At 39.9% G+C, this 22446-nt stretch overlaps 1 protein-coding gene across 9 annotated transcripts in view; it reads left to right on the plus strand.

The window, feature by feature from the left end:
- The window catches only part of ATP2B2 (ATPase plasma membrane Ca2+ transporting 2), a 455339-nt gene that overhangs the window by 258043 nt on the left and 174850 nt on the right, over positions 1-22446 (plus strand). For all 9 annotated transcript variants that reach the window (XM_068158051.1, XM_068158052.1, XM_068158054.1 and 6 more), the window contains exon 4: positions 1164-1648. In XM_068158051.1, coding sequence (XP_068014152.1) covers positions 1450-1648 — 199 coding nt within the window. In that variant the 5' untranslated portion in view covers positions 1164-1449. The remainder of the gene's footprint in view (positions 1-1163; positions 1649-22446) is intronic.

Raw genomic sequence — 22446 nt, forward strand, 5'->3', positions numbered from 1 at the left:
TTGGGACTTGAAACACTTTAGGATCCTGTTTAAGTCCTTTATGTACTTGTTGTCCACGTGTATTACCATACTGACAAAGTTTGAGATACGCACTTTGACTTTGGCAGGTTTGTCAATTGTTAGGCTGATGGGAGGCTCTTCTAAAAATCTTTCTTATTATAAGAAAACTATTCTGAGACCTATAGATTAGACAGTGCATATGCACTGACCCGCTTGAGGCAAAAAAAGAAACCCTTAATCTCTGTTAAAACTCTCTGTGCCAAATATAATAGCTGGTTTCAGCAGTATTTAAACCAACTTCATTAGAATATGGGAAGGGGAAACAGGTTTTAAAGGCTGGTTTTAGCAAGTAATCAACTGTTTCCCAGATGGTCCAAATGTGACTTGTTCAACACTGCACATGGCAAGAAAGAAAAACCCAGCCCCACCCTGTGTGTGTGTTGGCTCCATGCTCACACATTTGTAGCTGTCAAGGCGAAGAGCTGGCGAGTGGCTCACGCGCAGTGCTGAGGGAAAGCAGCCCCACAGCTGCCTTGCATGAGGCGTAGCTCTGGCTGTTCAAGCTGAGACGCTCAAGTGTCTTTTTCTGGGCTATGCTTGCTTTCACAGAAGGCAGGGCTGCAAGATGTAATGTATTTAAATGTATTCTGGATGTGTAATGGTGGCTCTAGTTTTTCCACCTGTTTTACTGTCCTTGTGCTGGAAAACAGCTTTGCTTTAACCCGTTATGCAAACGAGCAGTGTTTAACTGATTTTTGTTACCTTGTAGACTTTATGGGAAGGTCTTTGTTCAGAAATGAAAGATTGATGTGGCTGTATGAACCAGAGCATAAACGGGAGGCGCATCTATCACTAATCACTTATTAATATTCATGAGCCATCTCATTTAGTGGTTGCTCTTGGGACTTGATTAAAGTAAGCAATGCTACTATTGGTGCTTCAGCTGCAGAGAACATTATCTAAGACAGGGCTAGTGTTATCTTTGTTATTGATGCCGACTCGGGCTACCTGCAGCATTTTACGGGGCATCTCTCCAGTGTTTCTGCACAGCTTTCCTTAAATGACCACTCAAACTGCAATGATAGAGAGAATACATTTGGAATCACCTCTGTGAAGTGTTACTGCTCACTCTTGTAATGAGTCCTTTCTGTTTGTTCCCAAAGGTCCAGAGGAAGAAATGACCATGTAGATTCTACAGCTTGGGTGCAGCATAATGGGAAATGGTGAATGGAGTGGAGCTGGTCTGCAGCCTTGAAAGCAGCTGTTCTGTGGACCACTAGTCAGTCAGGGGCACCTTGCATGCCAGAGGCATCCAACACGTCGCTCACCGGACACACACTGGATTCTTTTTAATTTCTTAGATTGGAATTCCAGATTCCTTTCCTTCAATTTTTAAACAATTTTAAGATTGTATCAACTCTAACGAGTGGAGCAATATAATCAGCAAAAATGGGTGACATGACAAATAGTGATTTTTATTCCAAGAACCAAAGAAATGAGGCCAACCATGCAGGAGAGTTTGGGTGCACACTGCAAGAACTGCGCTCCCTCATGGAACTCCGAGGAACAGAAGCAGTAGTAAAAATTAAAGAGACCTATGGGGAAACAGAGGGGCTCTGCAGACATCTGAAGACATCACCAACAGAAGGTAAGTGTATTTCATGTCAGCTGAATCAGGAGACTTTGCATAAGCGCTCTCCAGATAGTGAAAGAAAGAGGTTTTGTTTCAAACCTGAACACCATCCTCATGGTGCTGCCATTATTTCCCACAACAATAGAACAAGAGTTTTCAAAGAAAGGACAACAAACAAGTTTAGCTCTAGCTAAAGCTGACATAAAAATCGAAGGTGCTTTTTCTTCAAACAGATAAATTAATGAATTATTTTCTAGAAGGCAGACAAATAAATCCCACCTGTTGTATGGAAATATAAAGAGGCTTAAACATACATGCTCTTGGGGATGAGGAGGTACAGAGTAGTTGCTTCAGAAGAATTCCTAGATATTTAAGGTATCTTGAGAATATGATATATGTAATGTCTTTATATATTTTGAAGTTACTGCTGTTGATTTACTTTATTACCATAGATAGTTTGGCTTCAGTTATCGATATATGACTGTTTTTAGTTGGACTGCTTTTCTATGCATAATTAAACTCTTTACTTTTTGATCTTTAATAATACTACTCATCACTTTCCAATCTCTGTTCTTCTAAGTGGTTTTAGAGTTCTCTACCTGATCCTCAGGCACTAGTCTACTTTTCAGTGCTCATTCCAAATATCCCCACGTAAAACACTGACAGTGTTTCCCTCTCCTCATGTAATTTTCCTGTTCACCAGTTCTCTCTGTTTCAGTGTAAGTAAAATTCTATTTTTGTCACTGTATTTGCATCTCCAAGAAATATTCACACTTCTGAAAGTCATACAGTCTTTGAGTCTATAATATTTATCTTGTCTTGTAAAGTAGCCAAGATGTTAATTTTAAGTTTTCTTTTTCAAGAAGACAAAAGTCTTGGCTTTATTCCATTCTCTCCTTTTTTAAATGAATCATTCAGTAACCTCCTCTGTGAAAATGCTTGAAAGTCTTGAATTATTGGTGTAATCTTAAACATGTCAATTGTGGAGTCAAATAGTGTGATATTCTAAATTACACTAGTTGAAGAGTCCCAAAGGAGCAGCTATCAATGCCTTGCCTTCAAGTAAATTCATCATGGTCCTACACTTGATCACATAGTCTCAGTATTGCTTAAGCATTGTAAACTATGAAGCTGTGAACAGCACCTTCTCAGCAAAGGATTATTAAGCTAATTCTGTATGAAAACAAGCAGCCAGCTCCTGTAGTGCTTTCACATGCAGTCTTGTACTCTAGAGCAGCTATGGGCAAATGGAACATTTTATAACAGGTTTCTCTTCTTTTCTAATCTTGTTCAAATCTCTGATCCTTCAGACAAGACCTCTTCTCCTACCTGGAGACTGCTCTCAGTAGGAGCACTGAGGTGGGAAAATCAAACCCTTGTCTGGGATTTCCAGATGTCAGTCAGTGTTTCAGAGAGTGACTTAGTAGCTGTTGCACATGAGAGAATCAACTCTTCAGAGAATATGCAGCAATTATGACATATGCCAGCTGTGCCTAGGGGTCTCCAGACAGAAGTGCATGACCTTTGTATTTATGTGATAAAATAAACACGGATTTTATAAATATCCCATTAGGGATTCAGCATCTTAAATATCTCTTAGTAGTTTATAGAGTGCCAAAGCCGAAGTTTCAGTCTGGGTGAGCCGAAGTGATTTCAGTGACTTCAGTAAAGCTTTGCCAACTCATTGTAGCGGTTACCTGGTCAATGTGAACTTCAAAGGAGATGTTAATGGCATTATCAGTTCAATTTATGACATCAGGGAAACTTAATTCCTCATATCAGAACAGAGCCTATGGATCCAACCGGTGTGGCATGCTGACTCCAGCAGTAATCTATATCTGATTCTTCCGATAAGGTAACTTTCCTCTGCGCCTTACGTGCGCTTCATCACTTGTGCATTAGGGAAAAACATTTCCAGCTTCAAATGGCAATCAGCATAGCCCTGGAATCATGAAGGCTCTGCTGGGTTTTAATTTTCAGTTAGACCACACAATAGGAATTCCCAGTCACACTCAGTTCCCAGTCACACTCAGGGTTGGTGCTTTTTGGGGTTGTTTTAAATTGTTTAGCTTGGAAAAATGCTTGTAGGAGGGAATCTTTCTGAAATACATCTTGCCACAGTCAGACATTTTCATTTGAGAGGCAGTATCCATAAGAATTCAGTAGGAAAACTTTAAAGGCTCATTTTAATACAAGCATATGTTTAGCTTTAAGTCCCTAGGCATTGCTTTTCTTGTATCCACGCACAGGGAAGAAAGTATTCTGAAAGATATGCCTATTCTTAGAGGAAAAAACATAATAGTTTCTTATAGGGAAGTGGAATTTTTACATCAAGTAGACACAATTTGCAAAAAATTTATTGACATACATAGTGGAGGCTCCCATAGAGCTTTAACTTTTGGCATTTGCATCAAACATTCCCCATAGAATAACTTCTATGAAATCTCATAATCTGCCATTATGCCTGAAAATCACTTTTGCAACCAGCTTCTTTTTTTTGGTGAAGCACAGTCAGCTGAACTTCCACAATATTTTTTATGAAGAATAGCAGAGTAAGTATTACTGCAGAGCACTTTCAATAAACCAAATAAACTCTTGCTGAGCAAGAGTCCTGGATGAACACAAAAGAAACAGCAAGAAGGCTATGGCTGTAGAACTGTTTCTTCCCAGGCTTGTATGTTCCTTCAAGTTTTATTTTCATGAAGTTGTTGCCATTATGTAGGGTATGGTTTAAGTAGTTACTGGAACAGAGGCAAAAAAAATACATCCTGGAAGCAAGCCATTTACCATTGTAATTTGATAAAATGTGGTCCCATCTGAATTCCCTGACAGTATTTAGAGAAGAATTAGTAATTATCCAGGATTTTACTCAGCAGTTCATTTCCCATGTTAATATGTGATGTACCACCTATGGACTGGTAGAATCAATCACTTTGAGTTAAGTGTGTTTTTAAAGCTCTGTTTTAAAGGCCTTGAACTTTGCAAGTTCTGTTGTGAAGATACACTTACCAGGGTTTTCTCAACTCATGTATAAATTCAGTGTGGAGCTTTAAAAGTCAGCTGAATATTGAATAGAATAATATTTGCATGCTGAATGTATTTGTAACGTTATTATGGATTACAAGGCTTCAGTCTGTTCTTTAAATTTTCCTTGATGGCTTTTCTAACTATAGCTGCAGTGTGGATCCCAGCTCTCAGATACGCCTAAGGGATTGCCTACATTAAAGTGATTATATTCTAATGAGAAGCTACCATTTAAGAGCTCATAAAAAGAACCTCCCCGAAATCTAAGGAAATATTTCCTGTGAAAAAAAATACAAGTATGTGTCTCCTTGAATTGTCTTTACAAATATTTTCATTCAGATTAGTTTCACTTTCATTATTCTGGAAAATAAGCAGAAAACGGCTCGCTGTCATTTTGCAGAGCCACGCAGAATCCCCCATTGGGCAGAGCCGCGATGACAGTTGTATAATTTTCCATGCAATCTGAGTCTCTGAGGCCCACTCGAGCATTAGTGATACCTCATAAAGGACAGCTGGTAAAATGTGATGAGTTAGTTGGATGAATACCAAATGAGACTGGGATCCACTCCTCCCAGCGCTTACCTGTATTTCACTCACAACTTTATGTAGTACGTGCCAATTTACAGTAAGTTTTTCATCTATGTTCCCTTTGTTTAACAAAAATGTTTCTTCCTTACAAGATTATGTTAGTGAATTAACTTCCATGATTTATTGCCTAAAATACTTGGAAGCAGTAGTTTCCAATGTGCATAAAAAGTGATATAGGTGCAACCAAGCTTGAAACAGCAGCTCCAGATGTTGCACATTGGAGACACTGTTACAGCACTGTAGGAGAAGTTTTACTGTTGGTCACCACACAGAAATTTTCTGTTTGGGGGATACATGACAGGCCAAGTTTCTAGAAATGGTCTGGTGGAGCATGAGGAACATTTCAGATGTGATATGATTACGTGAGCCAGTGGAGCCCACTTTTAACAGGAAAAATGCAAGCTTTGGGGTTTCCTTTTTTTAGCTGTAGTTCCTTTAAGATAATGCAAAAAGGCTTCAGGGCAAGAAAAAGTATCAATTGGCAGTTAAATGGTAATATTTGTAGTATAGAAGTTGACAATTTAACCCTCACAACTGCCCTTAGTTAAGACAGGCACAAGTTACTTTTCAACTGTGTTGTGTAGGAGTTAAGGACAGAGTATCAATTAAGCCAAGTGTTAGGTGTATTTATTTTTCATTATTAAAATCTAGAAAAACTTCTGTAATATTAAGTATGAGGTAAAAGATGAAGAAAGACTTAACCAGTTGCCTTTAGCATTTGCAGCTTTTGTTCCTTTCATAACTTAATAGTCTGTTTTGGAGTTAATCTTGTTTGTACATACTGAATTTCAGTTAGGTGCACCACTGTGTTGTTGGATGTTAAATTAGCTAAAGGCATGCAAAGAATTCAGAAACAAATTGAGAAAGGAGTGGAAAATGCTTGATTCAGACAAATGCAAGTTTAAATAGAACTATAAAATATTGGATTGCCAGAGACTGAAATCTATAAAACCACACTGTCCAAAATAGATTGTGAAAGTGAAGAAATTGATAACAGCATCATTTTAGCTGTTGTTGAAAGGATACACTTAATCATGCATGAAAATTGTATCTGCGTTCAAGGTTTTCTTCAGTTATTCTAAATTCAAGGTGAGGATGAATATTACTGTAGTTGTGAAATGATTTTTTTATGAACACTGTGATGCCAGCTCCCCTAAAGGATATTTTAAGAATTTGATTGTGTGGCTGAGGTGAAGTACTTTGGAAATCTCCAGAGCAGCATCTGAAAAGCTCTGTGAGAGCAGGCCTGCTCCTCCTGTCTCCAGATTGCCATGCTGTCTGGCTCCTTGGCCTTATTTGCGGTGTCAAAACATAACTTGGAGTTCAGGCCAATTTGCCAACATGTCCAGGCCAGGAGCCAAGCTACATCTCGTCCTTATTTGTACATGTTCTCTCCACATGGAAGGGTTGTTTTAAACAATGAAAACAGCCTTTCCCCGGGAAAAAAAGCCTTTACTATTGTAGCAGTGAAGGCCTCTCAGGGTTGCATTTTGCAGCACTTTTTTCCTCCATTGCATGGGAAAAAAAACACCAACAAATTTTAAACTCATGTTTCACCTAGTTGTGTGCAGTGGGGAGTGTGGCTGAGCTGGTAAGAAGTTGTGATAACGCAACATTTTTCTGTCACTTGTTGCCTTTGCTGGCTTGCTCAGGTCCACCAACCCGCCTGCACAGTTTCTGCCTGCATCTGGGAGCAGTGCTGCCAAGTTCTGCCTGTCTCCCTGGGAGGCTGCACAGCTCAGAAGGAAGGTGGGTTCTTGACACTCCTTCATTTTGAAGTTGGTGTTGCAGTTGCTGAACCCCTGGCAGGTACTACGGATGGATTCATACTGCCTTTACCTTTGGATATGTGCCTGGAAAAGGCCAAGATAGTGCTTGCCTTGCTGAGAGCAGTGGAAAACACATGGGATACACTGGGGTCTCCCCTCCTACACCACCTCCTTCTGCACCCAGGGACAACTCCTGCTCTGGCTTCCTCACTGGAGAAAAGCACGGAAGCAATTATTGTTTATCTGGCTGTGTGCTGTGGGGAAACGCTGGGGCTGACCCAAGTTCACATTAAACACCATTGTCATAGTAGGTCTTTTGAGATTGTGAACAGATGGAAGGAATCTAGGCAAGATGGTTGTGTGTTAATAACTGGTGTGAGGCAAGGAGATTTGCTTTGGCATACAGGGCTGTCTTAGAGTCCTGTGTAACATGCCTGTTAAAGTTGTAATACTTGGCCTTAGTGAGGTTGAAGTTGGCTTTATGTCTGTATTTCCACGGCTGTATCAGCACAGTGCCATGCAGATGTACTGCTTCAGGGCTCTCTGCACCACACTTCTGGGACCCAGGCAAATTCAAGGATTAGAAGAAATGGTTCTGTACCTTTGACATTCCTGCTGTACACAGTATGTTATATATCCACAAAATAAGTCCACATGTTTGATGATTTGAAAGGAGTGTATGGAGCATTCTTGGCAGCTGCAGTAATTTTCCTTATCTACTATTTCCATTGTTTGTATAATGGAACAGCAAACATTCTTCCAAAGGTTACCCAAACATAAGCATCTCAAATGAATGGCTTAGATTTTTCTAAGTGATAAGTACAACTTCATTGCTCATTTTGTTTCTGGCTTTTGGCATGTCATGCCACTTGCTGATTTACTTTGGCTTTGTTCATTTACTTGTAGAAAACTAGACGAATACTGCATGATGCATTTTCCCTGTGAAGCTTTTAAAGTCACTATAAACTAGATCACACCTGCCTTTCTGAGAATCCTAAATGGTTTGTAAAAAGCTTCTCTATGTGCAACCAGAATTGCTGTAAAGTAACATTAGGAAAGGAATCAAGTGAGTGAATGTCTTCTGCCTCTTGTATTAGGTGGCATCAGAGATTTTCTGAAGGCAGTGCTGATTTATTTATGTGACTACCCAAGAGGTCATCTTCCTTTCAATAATTATCTTCAGCAGGTGCAGCACAGTTGGAAAGGAGGCTATTTTCATGCCAGCTGAATTTGCTTTCCCTTTAAGACAGTGCATTAAATACATGCAGGCAATGTCCACTTACTACAGACACACATTCTGGTGGCGCCCTTCATATGTAGATGAAGAGAATAATAAATGGATGTGAGATTTTGCACCTGTTTTGCACAGGTCTAATATTTGTTATAATTAGCTCAATTGCAACTACAATGTGTTTTAAGTCAAAGGAATGTCTGGCCCAGCGACTTTGAAGTGATTCTTTCCCTCTTTCTAAAGAGGCTATCATAGGTTAACATGTGCCATAATGTATTATGCCACAGGCTTCTCCTTGATCTGAATGCAGTGATCCAATACAGTATGTCATTCCCTGTTTGAAAAGTAATAAATGGTGGAAAGTGGTACCATTAGATGGTGCAGTTGACAAATGTGCAATCTCATTCTTAGAAACAGTGGTTTGAGTTTGGTTTGAGTTTCCTGACATAAATAACCCATTTATTGTGCACACAAAAGAAAAAAGAAGAAGCAAAAAAGGAAGAACCCAGATCTTTAACATAATAGCAGCAGGGCACATGATGATGGGGGCAGTAATTTTTAGGTTTCATAAACTTCTGGCAGTTAGGTCAGCTGTTGAAGCTGCAAAGTAGGCTTACGTGAGTGGTGCTCCCCCAGAAAAGACAATTAGCTCTTTGCTTGGAGGATCACAGAAGTGTTCTCTTGTCTGCATTTTCATGCACATGTATCAAAGTGGCTTCTGTGCTGGAAAGGGAATAGCCATGTGTTTTATCAGTCATGGCAAAGAAAGCCCCAAAGCAGGGGGAGAGAAGCATGGAGCTGCTGCTACGCTCTGCTGCAGCCTCTCCTTTGCAAAGCACGTCTGTTTTCTGAGGAGTCTGGGTAAGAGTAACTGTGCTGCAGAGGAAAAAATAAATCAGGTAATGAATACTTCCCTTCTATTGTACTGCAGGGCTTAGGAATCCATAAATATCTAGAGTGTGTCAGCCTTGAGTGAGAACTGATTTATCTTCATTTTGCTCTTGTTTTGAGAAAGCTACAGGAAGAAAGCAAAGTCCATTATACCAAATGAATAATCCAATCGATGTAGCCAGTTTGCCCTTGATGAAATTAAGCTTTGTCTTTGCAATATGTCAGGCAGAGCAAAGGGGTTTTATGCTGTATTTTGTCAGTGTCCTATGAAAGGAAGCATTTGACATGCAGTGGTTTATCCTTTTGTGACTGGCCCCATAATTTGGTGTTCCCAAACTTTTTGCCAAGTTTCACTGCTGGCAGTGATGCTGTGTCCAGCTGAGCCATGGGAATTGGAAAACTTTGCTGCTGAAGTCTTTGTAAGGATCATCTGTGGATTGCACAGATGCTGACAATGCTGTTCCTCATAATAACTGAAGTTTTGAAATTTTTATATTATTCAGCATTGCATTTATATTCTTCATGCAGGAGGATTGTGTTAGTTGTTGAAAAAGAAAAGAGTTTTTGGATCAAATAGGGCAATGGCTTTCAATCTGCAAGTCTAAGTTCAGTAACCTTGCAAGTGGAATCAGCATGACTGAGTGATTGGTCATTTTTCTTTTGATGTTAACTAATATGAACAGACTTGGGAGAAGCAGAGTGTCAGATGCAATAATTATTTCCTGCCTCCTTTCCCCTTACGCAATTGCTTCTTACCCTTAAAATCGAGACTGATCAAATTTACTGCTTCCATCTGTTTTTCAAGAAGTCGAAGGTTGATGATGTTTGACATGCCTGCTATTTATAACAGTGAGGTGAGTGGAAAATAAAGCCAAAGATGTATTTTTGGCAGTCAACTCCATGTGCTTCCAAGACAAACATAACTGCATTTCCTCAGTACTGATTCCCTTTAATGTGATGTGTTCATAGTTTCTGACTTGCCTTCTAAGTACCTCTAGAAATTTCCTACTCTATCTCCAGTATGTTATTTTTTTTCCCACATCTACTTAGGGGTTCTAGAAAATAAGGGTGCCATTGCAGATCCCCAAAATATGAAAGGACAAAGAAAGCCTCCCCATACATCTTGGGAAATTAATGATCGCCCCTGCCATAGCCTATTTTCAGTTGTATTAGATGACAGAGTCTGGCCATAGCCTGAGGTATGGTATAGTAACTGCCTTTTTAACTTTTGAAGGAAAAAATGCTTCTCAGAGTGCTTATTAGGAATCCCATTCCTTGTCCTTGCCTTGGAGCTGGTAAAACAATGCATTTTAATGTCCCATCCTTACTGCCAGTTCAGAACTTGTCAGTACAACCACGGATTGTATTAAATGCAGAGTATTTCTGTTGTATAACAGAAATAGCTGGGTGTATGTAGCTGCTATTTCTGTAATAATAGCATTTAGTAGCCCTTGTTTCCTCTTTGCTTTCAAATGAAATTCTTTAGAGACTGCAGATACTCTTTTCCTGTGTGGATTGCGAGCTGAGTCAGTTCTGTTAAAAGATGAAAACCTGAGCTTCCACAGGCTGTGCTACTCCTTTGATTATTCCTTTTGCATCTGTGTCAATCTATCCTCCCCACTGCTTCCCACAGAGGGACTGTCTTTTTCAGTATGAGAGCAGTTTAGGTGTAGTCCTCTAAGGTACAAAAGGACTGAAAAAATGAGTAGTAGGAAGGAAAACCAAGCAAATTTATAGAGTAGTTCAAAGGCTGCCATGATTTATTTTTTTGTCTGATTAGCATTGGAGATGATGGAAAATAGGGAATTAGCCCACTTCTTTACAGATGTGCTTGAAAAGGAGAGCTTGCCCTTGAAGTAGTTACAAAAGAATTCAATGAGTATCCTATTAACTGCAGCAGAATTCCACTCTGACTTCCTAAATGAGGGTATAGCCCCTCAGAAGCTGTAGGCTGAATACTGTTTGTTCAGGATCATGAGGTCTTTTCTCAACCTAAATGATTCTGTGACTGTATGTCAGCGTCCATGTGAGAAGACAGATGTATGGTAACACTCCAAAATTACAGTGAAACTAAGTTATACTCTTAGCACTTAGCAATAAGCATTAGTCTGTACTCAGTTAATTCTTTACTTAAACAATACAACAAATCTATTTGTACTTTTTTTTTCCACAAATTTTCTAGCAGTTTTAAGTCATTCCCTTGGTTTGGAATTTCAGCTGGCAAATTTGAACACCATGGGTTTCCTCATGCTTGTCTCACTTGTATTGGCCCTCACCCTTCCCTGGCACAGGCTCTGGCTTTTAAAGGAATGGTGATTCCTTTCTAAGCCACTGGCAGGGTTTGGTTTTGTTTGTCTGGGTTTTTTAATTACACCCTGAAGTGTTTTTGCATTCATTAAAAAAAGCCCTAAAGTAGCAGAGGATTGCAGCATCTCATCGTCATTCTACTTTGCCAGCAGGGTCATGACTGTTGCATGGTTTTGCGTGGAGAGCAGAGGTCATCCAGCTTGACGTTTGTAGCCTTGCGGTACTGCGGCCAGAATAGATGGCTTTTCTTGGGCTGTAGTCCTGCAGCTGACTTTTAACCCATGGAAACCTTGCAGTACAGAAAGATGACTGTCCTGTGAAAATCACTCCTGTTCATGAGTGAAAATTGATGAAAAGGGCAAACCTGCAGACCCTGTTATTGTCCCGATGCAAATTGCCTTGGTTTTCCTCTTAAAAAAAAATAATTAAAAACCTCCCTCTCAACTTTAAAAGCCACCCCAGTTTCCTACAGAGAACTACTGAAGTGTTCAGGTGTGCTCAGCTACTGTCTGTGCACCTCTCATGTGGGGCTGGTGAAGGCCCTGGGCCTTTCCTTTGTTCTATTGTTTTCTCAAGTCAGTGAGCTTGTGCAGTTGCGTTCAGCTGGTGCGAGGGCAGCCTGACAGAGCTGACCCTCTCTTGGTTCGTTAATGTGAATCCAGTAGATGTGAAATGAGCTGCAGAACAGGGTGCTTAGTTAAGCACTCAGAACAATTGCTTTTCAGGCTTAAGAAATTATATGCTGAAGTAAATTACTGGTGATTACCAGTATTCTGAGTGCATCAAACAGGAGCAGTACAGTGATATGTGAGGTTGATGCAGGAGGACTGTAGTTGACCCTAGCAAGTTAAATGTGCTTATTTCTGATACTGACCTTGTACCTTGCTGCTGCTGCAAAGATACAGGTGCTGGAGGACTCTACAAATAGTCAAACATTACAGGAGAGCTAAGGAAAAAGGTATAAATGTGTCATTAGTTTTGTCCCCGGGGAAGTCTCTGTGATAGTTTACACCCTCTGCTTACAAACATGAAAGCTAATTGTTCCAACACAAAAAGTGAAAACCATCTCCTGAAACTACAGAAGTGAACTGTCATTCAAACCCATCATGCAGACAGGATCATAAGATGGATATGAGTGGTATGTCGTATTAGCAGGGAAATGAAAACATCTTGCTGAGTAAGTGTATGAGCTGGACAAAGCAGTTTGTTTAATGCTATCGTGTAGCTGAAGTAATTTGCTTAAATATGAAATAGCAGAAATCAGATGGCAGAAATCCTGAAGCTCAACTTGTCTTATGGACTCTTTGAAGTGACCCCTTAGCAGAGGAGGAAGAAAACACCCAGTTCATTAATGTGTGTGCACAGCTGCTCCAAAATACTGTATGCAATCTATGAAGTTGCATTAAAGCTTGTCTTGAAGGTTAAGTAAATGTCTTGGAAGAAAAGGATTTTTTTGCCTTCAGCTCTTCAGAGTGTTCATGGTAAAAAGATTTGCAGCATTTAAAATGATTTAAAAATAACTCTTACAAAAATAACTGTTTCAGCATTACCAACATAGAGACTCTTAGGGTGAAATCAGTGGCTTTTGGTTCCTCCCCCCGCCCCCCCCAGACCTAGATGTTATTTTTAATTTCTGATGTTAATCCTGTTTAGCAGGGATATCAGCATGGCATGTTTTGCCATGAGATGCTGGCAGTGCTTTCTGCTGCCCCACTTTTCCAAAGGTATTGATGCTGACATGAATGTTGCTGCAGCTAGCAGCTTAAAATTATAGAGAAAAATATATTGCTTCTTGCTCTGCGGTGGCAATCGATACCATTTTCTGGATGTAAAAATCTTTGCAGCTCTCCTTTTCTCTTCTCTCCTATAAATCTTCCTGTGCTCAGCAGCTGCTACAAGGGACACCTCACCTTGCTCTGTGGACGTGAAACGTCCCTTCAGGGATGCCAGCCGTGCTCTCACGAGTCATTTGTAGCCACTGTTCACTGAGCGAGGGTGACTGCTGGCATCCTTCCCTGGAGAATCAACTGAGTGCTTCTGCAAGCCTGTCATCTTTTCTATCTAGTCATGTTCATGTAGTGACAGCAAACTGAATTTTAAATGAGCTATTTAAGTTTAATGCCCTGGATCTGGGACCCAGCTTGGAATCCCCTAGATCTCTGCCTTGATTGGGTCACTATTTTGTCATAATTTAATGAGGCCATCCTACTCTCTTACTTTTATTTTGAGCCTTTGGACTTGTATTGTTGCTTAAAAGTCCTGAGTTTTATCTGGGGGACTTCTGCAGTCTTCCAGGATGTCCTAAAGGATTCCCTTGCATGAGGTTGCCATGCTAGCTTTAAGAAATTTTTGCCAGTTCCATTTGAGTTTGGGAGGCACAAGGAGGGAAATCAACCTGAGCCTGTTTTAATTTTGAAACACTTTGCAGAAAGTTCATTCTGTTAAAAAGTGATCCCACTGGAAGTGGCCATGGAAGCTGTGGTAAGCCTTGCTGAATTAACAGGTGACTAGTGGTGGCTGCCTGAAATAAAATTACACTTCTTGCTGATGTTGAAATGTGGGCAACGCTCCCAGCATACGTGTGGAGATACAGTGACTGCTGTTTGGTACATTTTGTCTGCTGGGGGGGGTGGGTTTAAGCTGCACTGACTGAAGTTGCTGTCTCTTAGCAGAAAAATCCCTCTCCAAAAGGGAGATTCCCTGTGTGGCAACGTAACATTACATAATTCATTAGGGTTTTCCCCCCTGTTTCTTTGCTATACATTTAAAAATGATCTCTTTCATTGCTTCATCTGTTGTAGAAATCAGAGAAAAAAAGATCTAAAATTAATTATTGTATGTATTGGAGCTTTCTGAAAAGTTCCTCAGTTTTAGTCCAGAAAGAGGCTCAGATCTTCATGAGAAGGGAGCCTGCAAGCCAGCTGCGGACAAAAGAGGGCATGGAGCCTGAGGAAGCCATTCCCAGATACTCGCTTCTGAGCCCCCAGTTGCTGGGAAAATGCAATGCATGTTAGGAGAGGTGGGTGTTCAGTTCAACTGCTCTGCCATGAGAATACAGCATTCTAGCAGATTCTGAGTGGCAAACATAAAAAATTTTGCTAATCTATGTGTAATCTAGATGTGTGTGTGTTTTCAAGCTTGTAGGCAGAGTATCACATCCACTTCTTTGCTACGTTTATTCTGGGAAGTCTCCAGTGGAATAAGGAGAACTGGAAGGAGCTATAAACTATTTCTGCACTCCTCAGTATTTAAGACTTGCATGGCTGTGTAAATGTGCAAATGTATGTCCTGATATGATTATCTGTATTTTCCACATTTAAAATTCAGTGCACTCTTCCTGCTTGTGGACTTTTCCATATCTGAATTTATGCTTATAGAGAATCTGGAACAATGCCAAAGCTGTATTCTGTTGTGATTTCATATCGATCCATTCTTTGTCCAAATGTCTTCACTTTCTTCCTTTGACTACATCATTTTTTTTAACGATACATAGTTCTTTTATTGCTTATTTGCTGCTTCTTCCCAGCTTTTTTTGCCCCCCCGTTCTCCTATTCTACTGCTTCTTGGAGGTCTTTTGAAAGTTCTCTGCTTTTGAATTGGTTGTAAAATCCTCCTTGTGGCCTCAGGCAGTTTCTCTTTTATTAGCAGAGATACCTCTTCAACCTAAAGTCTTTTGAGAAGACCGTGTACTTTCTGGTATTGATCAGGTCATGTGTTGCCATTTGTCCTATTTGAACTTGGACCTTTTGGCAGAACTATACCTTCTTTATCTGCTTAGTCTTATTTGTCCTATTTGAACTTGAGCCTTTTGGCAGAAGTGTGTCTTCTTTATCTCCATAGGTTGCTCTATAGAACGGTGGCAATCAATTTAATGTTTCTTGTACCACCAGCTGATTGTGACTGCATTGGATATTAAATCTTGGTGGCAGATTTAATGTTAACTATTAAAGGCAAATACTTCAGCATGACTCTGAAAATCTGAGACATTCAAACCAGCTGATACAGTTAAGCTAGGTGTATGAAATGAATAACTAGCTGGTCTTCTGTAAATGCCTGTACCAGTTTCCAGTTGAAACTATTTTAAGACCCACATTTATCTTCAAACTTGGCTTGTGGCTTCTAAGACAAACAAACCCAAATTATACAGTGATTTTCATGCCACTTAACATTATAGCAGTTTTTCTTTCTGAATCTTTGGAAAAACAAATTGAAGTTGCTCTTTGCTGGAAGGGCTTTCAAGAAAAATATTTTGGAATAAAATGTATGTTGAAAACTTCAGCCACTCTTCCTTGTGTGAAATTACAGGCTGGAGTTCGGCATTTGAAGTGACGGGAAAGATTGCCTACTTGTCTTAGTGTTTTTAGGCATACAGGAACTGGGTTTTGTGAAGTTTTGTTTCCCGACTTAAGCCTTATTTTATGTAAGTCAGTGATGCAATTTCTGTTTTCCTCCTTAAGCAAGGTAATTTAAATTTAGACTCTTCAGCATATTGTGAGAATTTAACGTACTTTCTAGCAAAGGCATTAACTTGACAGTCCGTGTTTATGACAAAGTCTTTTTAACTGATAAAGTTTTATAATATGCTTTAAATTAATGGATTTTGGTGCTTTTAAATATAGATGTATTTAAAAAATTATTATAGTTGTTTTATTACTATTATAGATGTATTCAAAAAACTAATTGTAGATGTAATTTTTAAACAAATTAGTTGTCAAAAGACCGATATTATGGTCATTGGTGTTGATAGGAAAAGTTTGTTAGTGATATAGAAGGATGTGAGCAGATGGTCTTAAAATGTCTGTTTAAAGTCATAGAATCACAGTATGTTTATGGCTTGGTAAACCCAAATTTGATTTCCTTAGAGAAAGGAGTATCATAGTACCAGTCAGGGTTGGAAGGGACCACAAGGATCATCTAGTTCCAAACCCCCTGCCATAGGCAGGGACACCCCACACTAGATCAGGCTGGCTAGAGCCTCAGCCAGCCTGCTCTTAAACACCTCCAGGGACGGCGCCCCAACCACCTCCCTGGACAACCCATTCGAAGGCTTCACCACTCTCATGGGGAAGAACTTCCTCCTCACATCCAGCCTGAATCTCCCCACCTCCAGCTTCATTCCATTCCCCCTAGTCCTATCACTACCTGATATCCTGAGAAGTCCCTCCCCAACCTTCTTGTAGGCCACCTTCAGATACTGGAAAGCCACAATTAGGTCACCTTGGAGTCTTCTCTTCTCCAGACTGAACAGCCCAAATTGTTTCAGTCTGTCCTCATAGGAGAGGTGCTTCAGCCCTCTGATCATCCTGTTGCCTATTTAAGGCTTCATTATACTTATTGGAAAGTGTCCAAGATAACTTTGGATTTGAGCATCAGGAGGAACTCTGGAATTTTATTGAACATAGTAATGTATAGAACCTTGAATAATTGTTCTGAGTTCAATGTGTAAAGCAAAGTAAGCCAGATAGCATTTCTACTAATCAATAGAGACATACTCATAGAAACCAAAGATGATAGTGATGTTCTGCCTGAATATCAAAGCTCTTACTTTCCCATTCAGAGTGCAACACCTTAAAAACACAGGAGGTACGTAATCCTCAAATGTTTGTAAGCATAAAATGAAAGGAAAAAATGGTAAATGTTTAAAGATACCAGGCTGCAGGAAGCAAGAATACAGTAGCACTCTCTAGTATGTTGGTAATCTAAGCATTCAAACATATTTCTGTTCAGCATGAGCATTTGTATCTTGTGTTGGCAAGAGTAAAGACTAAATAATAGTCTAGCAATGAAGTGTTGGGCTCAGTACAAAGTAACCTCACTGAAAAGCCAAATGCTGGTCTATTCAGTAATCCACAACTCATTAAAGGGAGTTGGCAAGCAAAGCTAATTAATAAGCATGTCCGTGTCTTTTCAGAGGTGAACACCTGACGTTCTATTTAATATCGAATCAGTACGTGTAAGTAAGGTGAGCTGGCAGGCAAAATTAATTAATACATTCATCCAGTTTCTCAAAGGCTACAGTCTTATTATATAGCTCCTGCTGAGCTGGGAGATGTGTAAGTGGAAACACAACGGCAAATTTTACACTGCCCCAGTTTTTTGTTTCTGTTTGGCTGTTATGTTACAGTGAGTAAAAGGAGCCTGGTTCATCCAAAATGGACTCCACCATTAGCATAAATTTCTCTGCAGTAAGTGTAATTAATAGAAGAAAAATTGTCTGGGTTTGGTTTTTTGTCTTGTTTTGTTGTTGAGTTTGTTTGGTGGGTTTTTTTGTGGGTGTTCCTTGTTTGTCCCCCCCCCCCCCCCCCGCTTCTTTCTTTGTTTTATGTTTTAGACAAAATCTCATTCCCAGATATGGCCATTAAGCATATGGAGCCAACTGTGGATTTGCAGCCACTCTAAACATTATGTTAGCAGGTTCCTTAATTGTCTGTAGACTTCCTGAAGCAAAACATAATCCAGTAATAAACACTATTCTTAACAGGCAGTGGTATTGACCAGTATTTACTCAGGTTAATTCTTTTGTACAAGAGTGAGGTCCAAGATGTCAGTGGCTCACTAAGAAAGAGAGAATTTACTTTTTCCAGAAGGCTTTGTCTGTCAAATAAGAGGATGAAATAGGCCTAGACCTTTACATACAACTGTCCATCATTAAAAGACTTGAGGATGATTGAAGTGATTATGTGAGAGTTTATTCACTTAAATCTACTTCCTAGCTGGGAATCTGTTACAATTTGCTACTTCATTCTGCTCTTCATACTCATCCTTTTAGGCGGCATGCTCAGAGTTTCACTTCTTCCTTGTGGGGGAAGGGAAAATTTGGAAGTTTCAGTCTAGAGGAACTGTCAATAATTTGACCTTTTTATAAACCTAAGCCAGTAACTGATAAATGGTACCTTGAAATCAGGTAAAGAGCTGGCAACTTTCTTTCAGTTATCCTAATAGAAGAATCCTAAATGGCCAAGTTGCCTAAATAAATCACTGAGAGTACTAGGCATGGAGGAGAGTACTAGGAGGAGAGTACTAGACGTGGAGGAAATTTTTTAGCTATGGGTTAATTGTATCCAAAAACCTATCTGAAAAGGGTAAAATGGATTTTCCTCAGCTTTGTGTACTCTGCTCTGTGCAATTTAATATATTATCAACCATCTTTGAAAATAGTTTCTTGTTTGCAGTTTGACTTCTGGTGTCCCAGCATGAATATATTTGGGTTTTGGCAGCTCAGAAGTGTTTGTTTAGGGGTCCATGCTTAGACTGAGGGAAATTTTAACCTTTCACTCAGTTTATCTTCTGCAAACACTGAAAATGCTAATAAACTTGTGTATATGATATCACATTATCTGTCTCTAAAAAGCAACATTTGAAAGTGAATATGATCACAGTTAGTCCTCTCTTTCTCTCATCATTTTTTTTTTCCAAACCCCCCCCCCCCCCAGAATTTTTGTAGACACCAATAATGCTCCTGGAGAATAAAATTATTGAAATGTTTAAGAAACTTAGGAACTTCTGAAAGCCAGAATTGAAAAGATAGTTTAGAAAAACACATGTTAAAACCAAACACAACAATGTGTAACCAGTAGGAAACAGACCATGTTACCATTTCCAACTAACTAAAACCCTGGAAGTCAGTTTATTTCCAAGCTTGTGCAGGGAGGAGGAAGACAGAACCTATGAAAGAAAGACTGGATGTGTTTAAGACCAGGCTGGATGAGGCTCTGGCCAGCCTGATCTAGTGTGGGGTGTCCCTGCCCATGGCAGGGGGGTTGGAACTAGATGATCCTTGTGGTCCCTTCCAACCCTGAATGATACTATGATTCCCAAACTGTTTTCTTCAGTCTAAAATGTGAAGCCTGTGCTAACAAAATTCACCATGTTTGGGGAATGCTGTATTTGAAGGAATTGTCTACAAAAGTATAGCTAAGACAGACAGAGGTATATCTAATTTTAAATCTTACTGTATTTGGTACTAGTAATGGGTTTGCAGCAATATGTCTGCTTAAATGCAGACAGCTATGTACATTTCAGAGTGAAAAGACTGTTCTGATTTTATGAGGTAGCCCCTGCTCCTAGTTTAAGTCCATCTCCTTCATAAGACCCAGCTTCTTTACACAGAAAGCAAAACATTTTACTGATGGCTGTTGGATTTTTTTGCTCTGACACAACACAGATTCCTTGAACAAGGTTCTCTCATGGAAATATTCTATATATTCTATACAGAGAGAGTAATTGGCCATTGGAATGGGCTGCCCGGGGAGGTGGTGGAGTCAGCATCATTGGAGGTGTTCAGGAGGAGACTTGATGGGGTGCTTGGTGCCATGGTTTCGTTGTTTAGGTGGGTTGGATTGGTTGATGGGTTGGACACGATGATCTTGAAGGTCTCTTCCAACCTGGTTTATTATTATCATTATTATTATTATATTATTATTATTATATGTTATTATTATTATTAAATATTGGAGATGTTCCTGCAATTAAAAAAAAAAAGTAAGTCTTAGAGTTTTATAACAGATGACAAAACAAAACCTGAAACATCTGTAAACCATAAGAGGGTTTAACATCTGGAAACCTCCTAGCAAGAACTGTGGGATGACTTGCAGGCAAAAATAGTAATGCAGTTGACTATAAAATTAACTGAATTATAAAATATGAAGTTGATTTTTGGACAAAAAGGTGGAGCTATGGTGAGTTGAGTCGGGGAAGTTATCACCAATCTAAACAGCTAAGCCTTGGAAGAGTAGTCCAAAATTACATGGGCAGTGTGCATCAAAGTGTAACACAGACATTCCTGATCCCCTTATGACTGTGCTGCTAGTATGTGTTAGAACCAGAAGCCGTAAAAAATTGTAGTGTTGTGTTGTGGCTGAGTGTGAGTTTTTCACGTAGGTAAACCCACATCAGCCACTAGATCAAATCTCTGTTTCAGTGGTAAGAAAGAGGTCTGAATGTGACCCATGAATTGGATTACATCTGAGTAATTCAAACTTTTGATCCTTGATTTTGCTAGATTTTTCTAGGTAAATTACTTATTCCTAGATAATTTACTAAATTGTGTTTCAAAGCTCTGGCTGATATAGAGCATAATGACATGAATTCTGATGTTAGCAAAGAGAAACTCCCAAGAGCTCTGTGTAAGGATAAAATGACAGTGGTCTGAGAAGATCAAGTAAAGGTGACATTTGGCTACTTGATGAATGGGATTTGCCTGAATAACCTAAAGATGGCTGGCTGAGACTGTTTTGTTTCCATCTGCGATTTGACTGACTTGTAAAATGGAGGTTAGGCTCATTTACAAAATCTATATACAAGTAATCTGTGTCCAATTCTGGGCCCCTCAGTTTAAGAAGGACATTGAGAGACTTGAACGTGCCCAGAGAAGGGCAACAAGGCTGGGGAGAGGCCTTGAGCACAAGCCCTATGGGGAGAGGCTGAGGGAGCTGGGATTGTTTAGGCTGGAGAAGAGGAGGCTCAGGGGAGACCTCATTGCTCTCTACAACTACCTGAAAGGTGGTTGTAGCCAGAAAGGAGTTGGTCTCCTCTCTCTAGCAACCAGCACCAGAACAAGAGGACACAGTCTCAAGCTGTGCCAGGGGAAGTTTAGGCTTGAGGTGAGGAGAAAGTTCTTCACCAAGCAAGTCGTTCATCGTTGGAATGTGCTGCCCAGGGAGGTGGTGGAGTCACCATCCCGGGAGGTGTCCGAGAGGGGATTGGACGTGGCACTTGGTGCCATGGACTAGTCATGAGGTCTGTGGTGACAGGTTGGACTCAGTATCAGAGTATCACAGTATAACTAAGGTTGGAAGAGACCTCAAGGATCATCAAGTGCTATGATCTTTGTGGTCTCTTCCAACCTTGGTGATACTGTGATACTGTAATCTGCTGCGAATTTCAGAGCAGCATGCATTTTTTAAATAGTCCAAGTTCTCAAGCTGGTATGAATACAGCTTGAGGTAGTGTTCAGCCTCACTGGGTAGGTACTAGGATAGATCTAGGTGTGGATGCTCCTTCTTGCCACAGGCAGGAGAGGGGATTGTCTACCATTTAGATCAGGGTTTCATCACATGGGAACAGTAGGGATGAGATTGTTGCATTGCTAAGGTCTGCAAAAATCCAGTTTAGGTCTAGGACTTTGGAAATACTGTTCTGAAGTCACACCATCAGTCTTGGACTAGTCTAATGCACTGTATCTGAAAAGACTTCAAAGGGAAAATGCTCGGATTCTGTATCTTGCATGACTGTGTGGCATTGGTTTTCAAGATGCTGTCATTTTGATTTTGTGGTTTAGTAGGGGATAAGAAAAGTGCTGGAAAACTTTAAACTTTTCCATCTTTCGTAGGTGCTAATTGTTACAATGGACAAACTCAGTGATGTTGTGATTAGGAATTACTCTCAAGAGACTTTCCTGGAAGAAAAATCTTGTATTTTGACTGTTTGGTTTAGCCCATATTTGGAAATTATGTTTTTCATCTTCTGTTTCAAAACTAAAAGCAGGTTTACTTCCTTCTTTATTCAAAGTAACTGAGTAGTTACTTTGCATTCTAAATTCTGAATTTATGAAGGGAATGTTGCTGAGTTTCAGGAACTGTGTATTTCATGTTCTGCTTTTTTAGCCATTAGCTGCCTCCAGCCAAAACTGCTCATGATGTGATGCCCTCCACTTCTGTCTATCCTAGTGCATGTCCAAAGACAGTGGCAGCAAGTCGTGGATTTCACTGGAACTGTTCAGTTCAGCTGAAATTCTGAGTGGTGAATTATAGATAAGTGCACCTGAGAGGGCCAAGGTAACTGTTCCCAGAATTTTGTGATGAAAAAGATGCCTGAGAAAATAGTGCCTTTAATAATTTAGAAGTCTGGCTCTGGCGTGAGGTGTCCTTGACATACATACCAGCAATATTATTGCTTGATGTCAGAGTATGTCTGTGACAGTTTCAACTTGAATATACCTGAGGAAGCTGCAGTACTCTTCTGGAAGAGGACAAAATTGCTTCTGTGTAGTCCTTTCAGAATAT

This window comes from Melanerpes formicivorus, unplaced genomic scaffold (assembly GCF_026170545.1).
Source record: "Melanerpes formicivorus ecotype bairdi unplaced genomic scaffold, bMelFor1.0.p_v2 SCAF_38, whole genome shotgun sequence".
NCBI classification, from domain to species: Eukaryota; Metazoa; Chordata; class Aves; order Piciformes; family Picidae; genus Melanerpes; species Melanerpes formicivorus.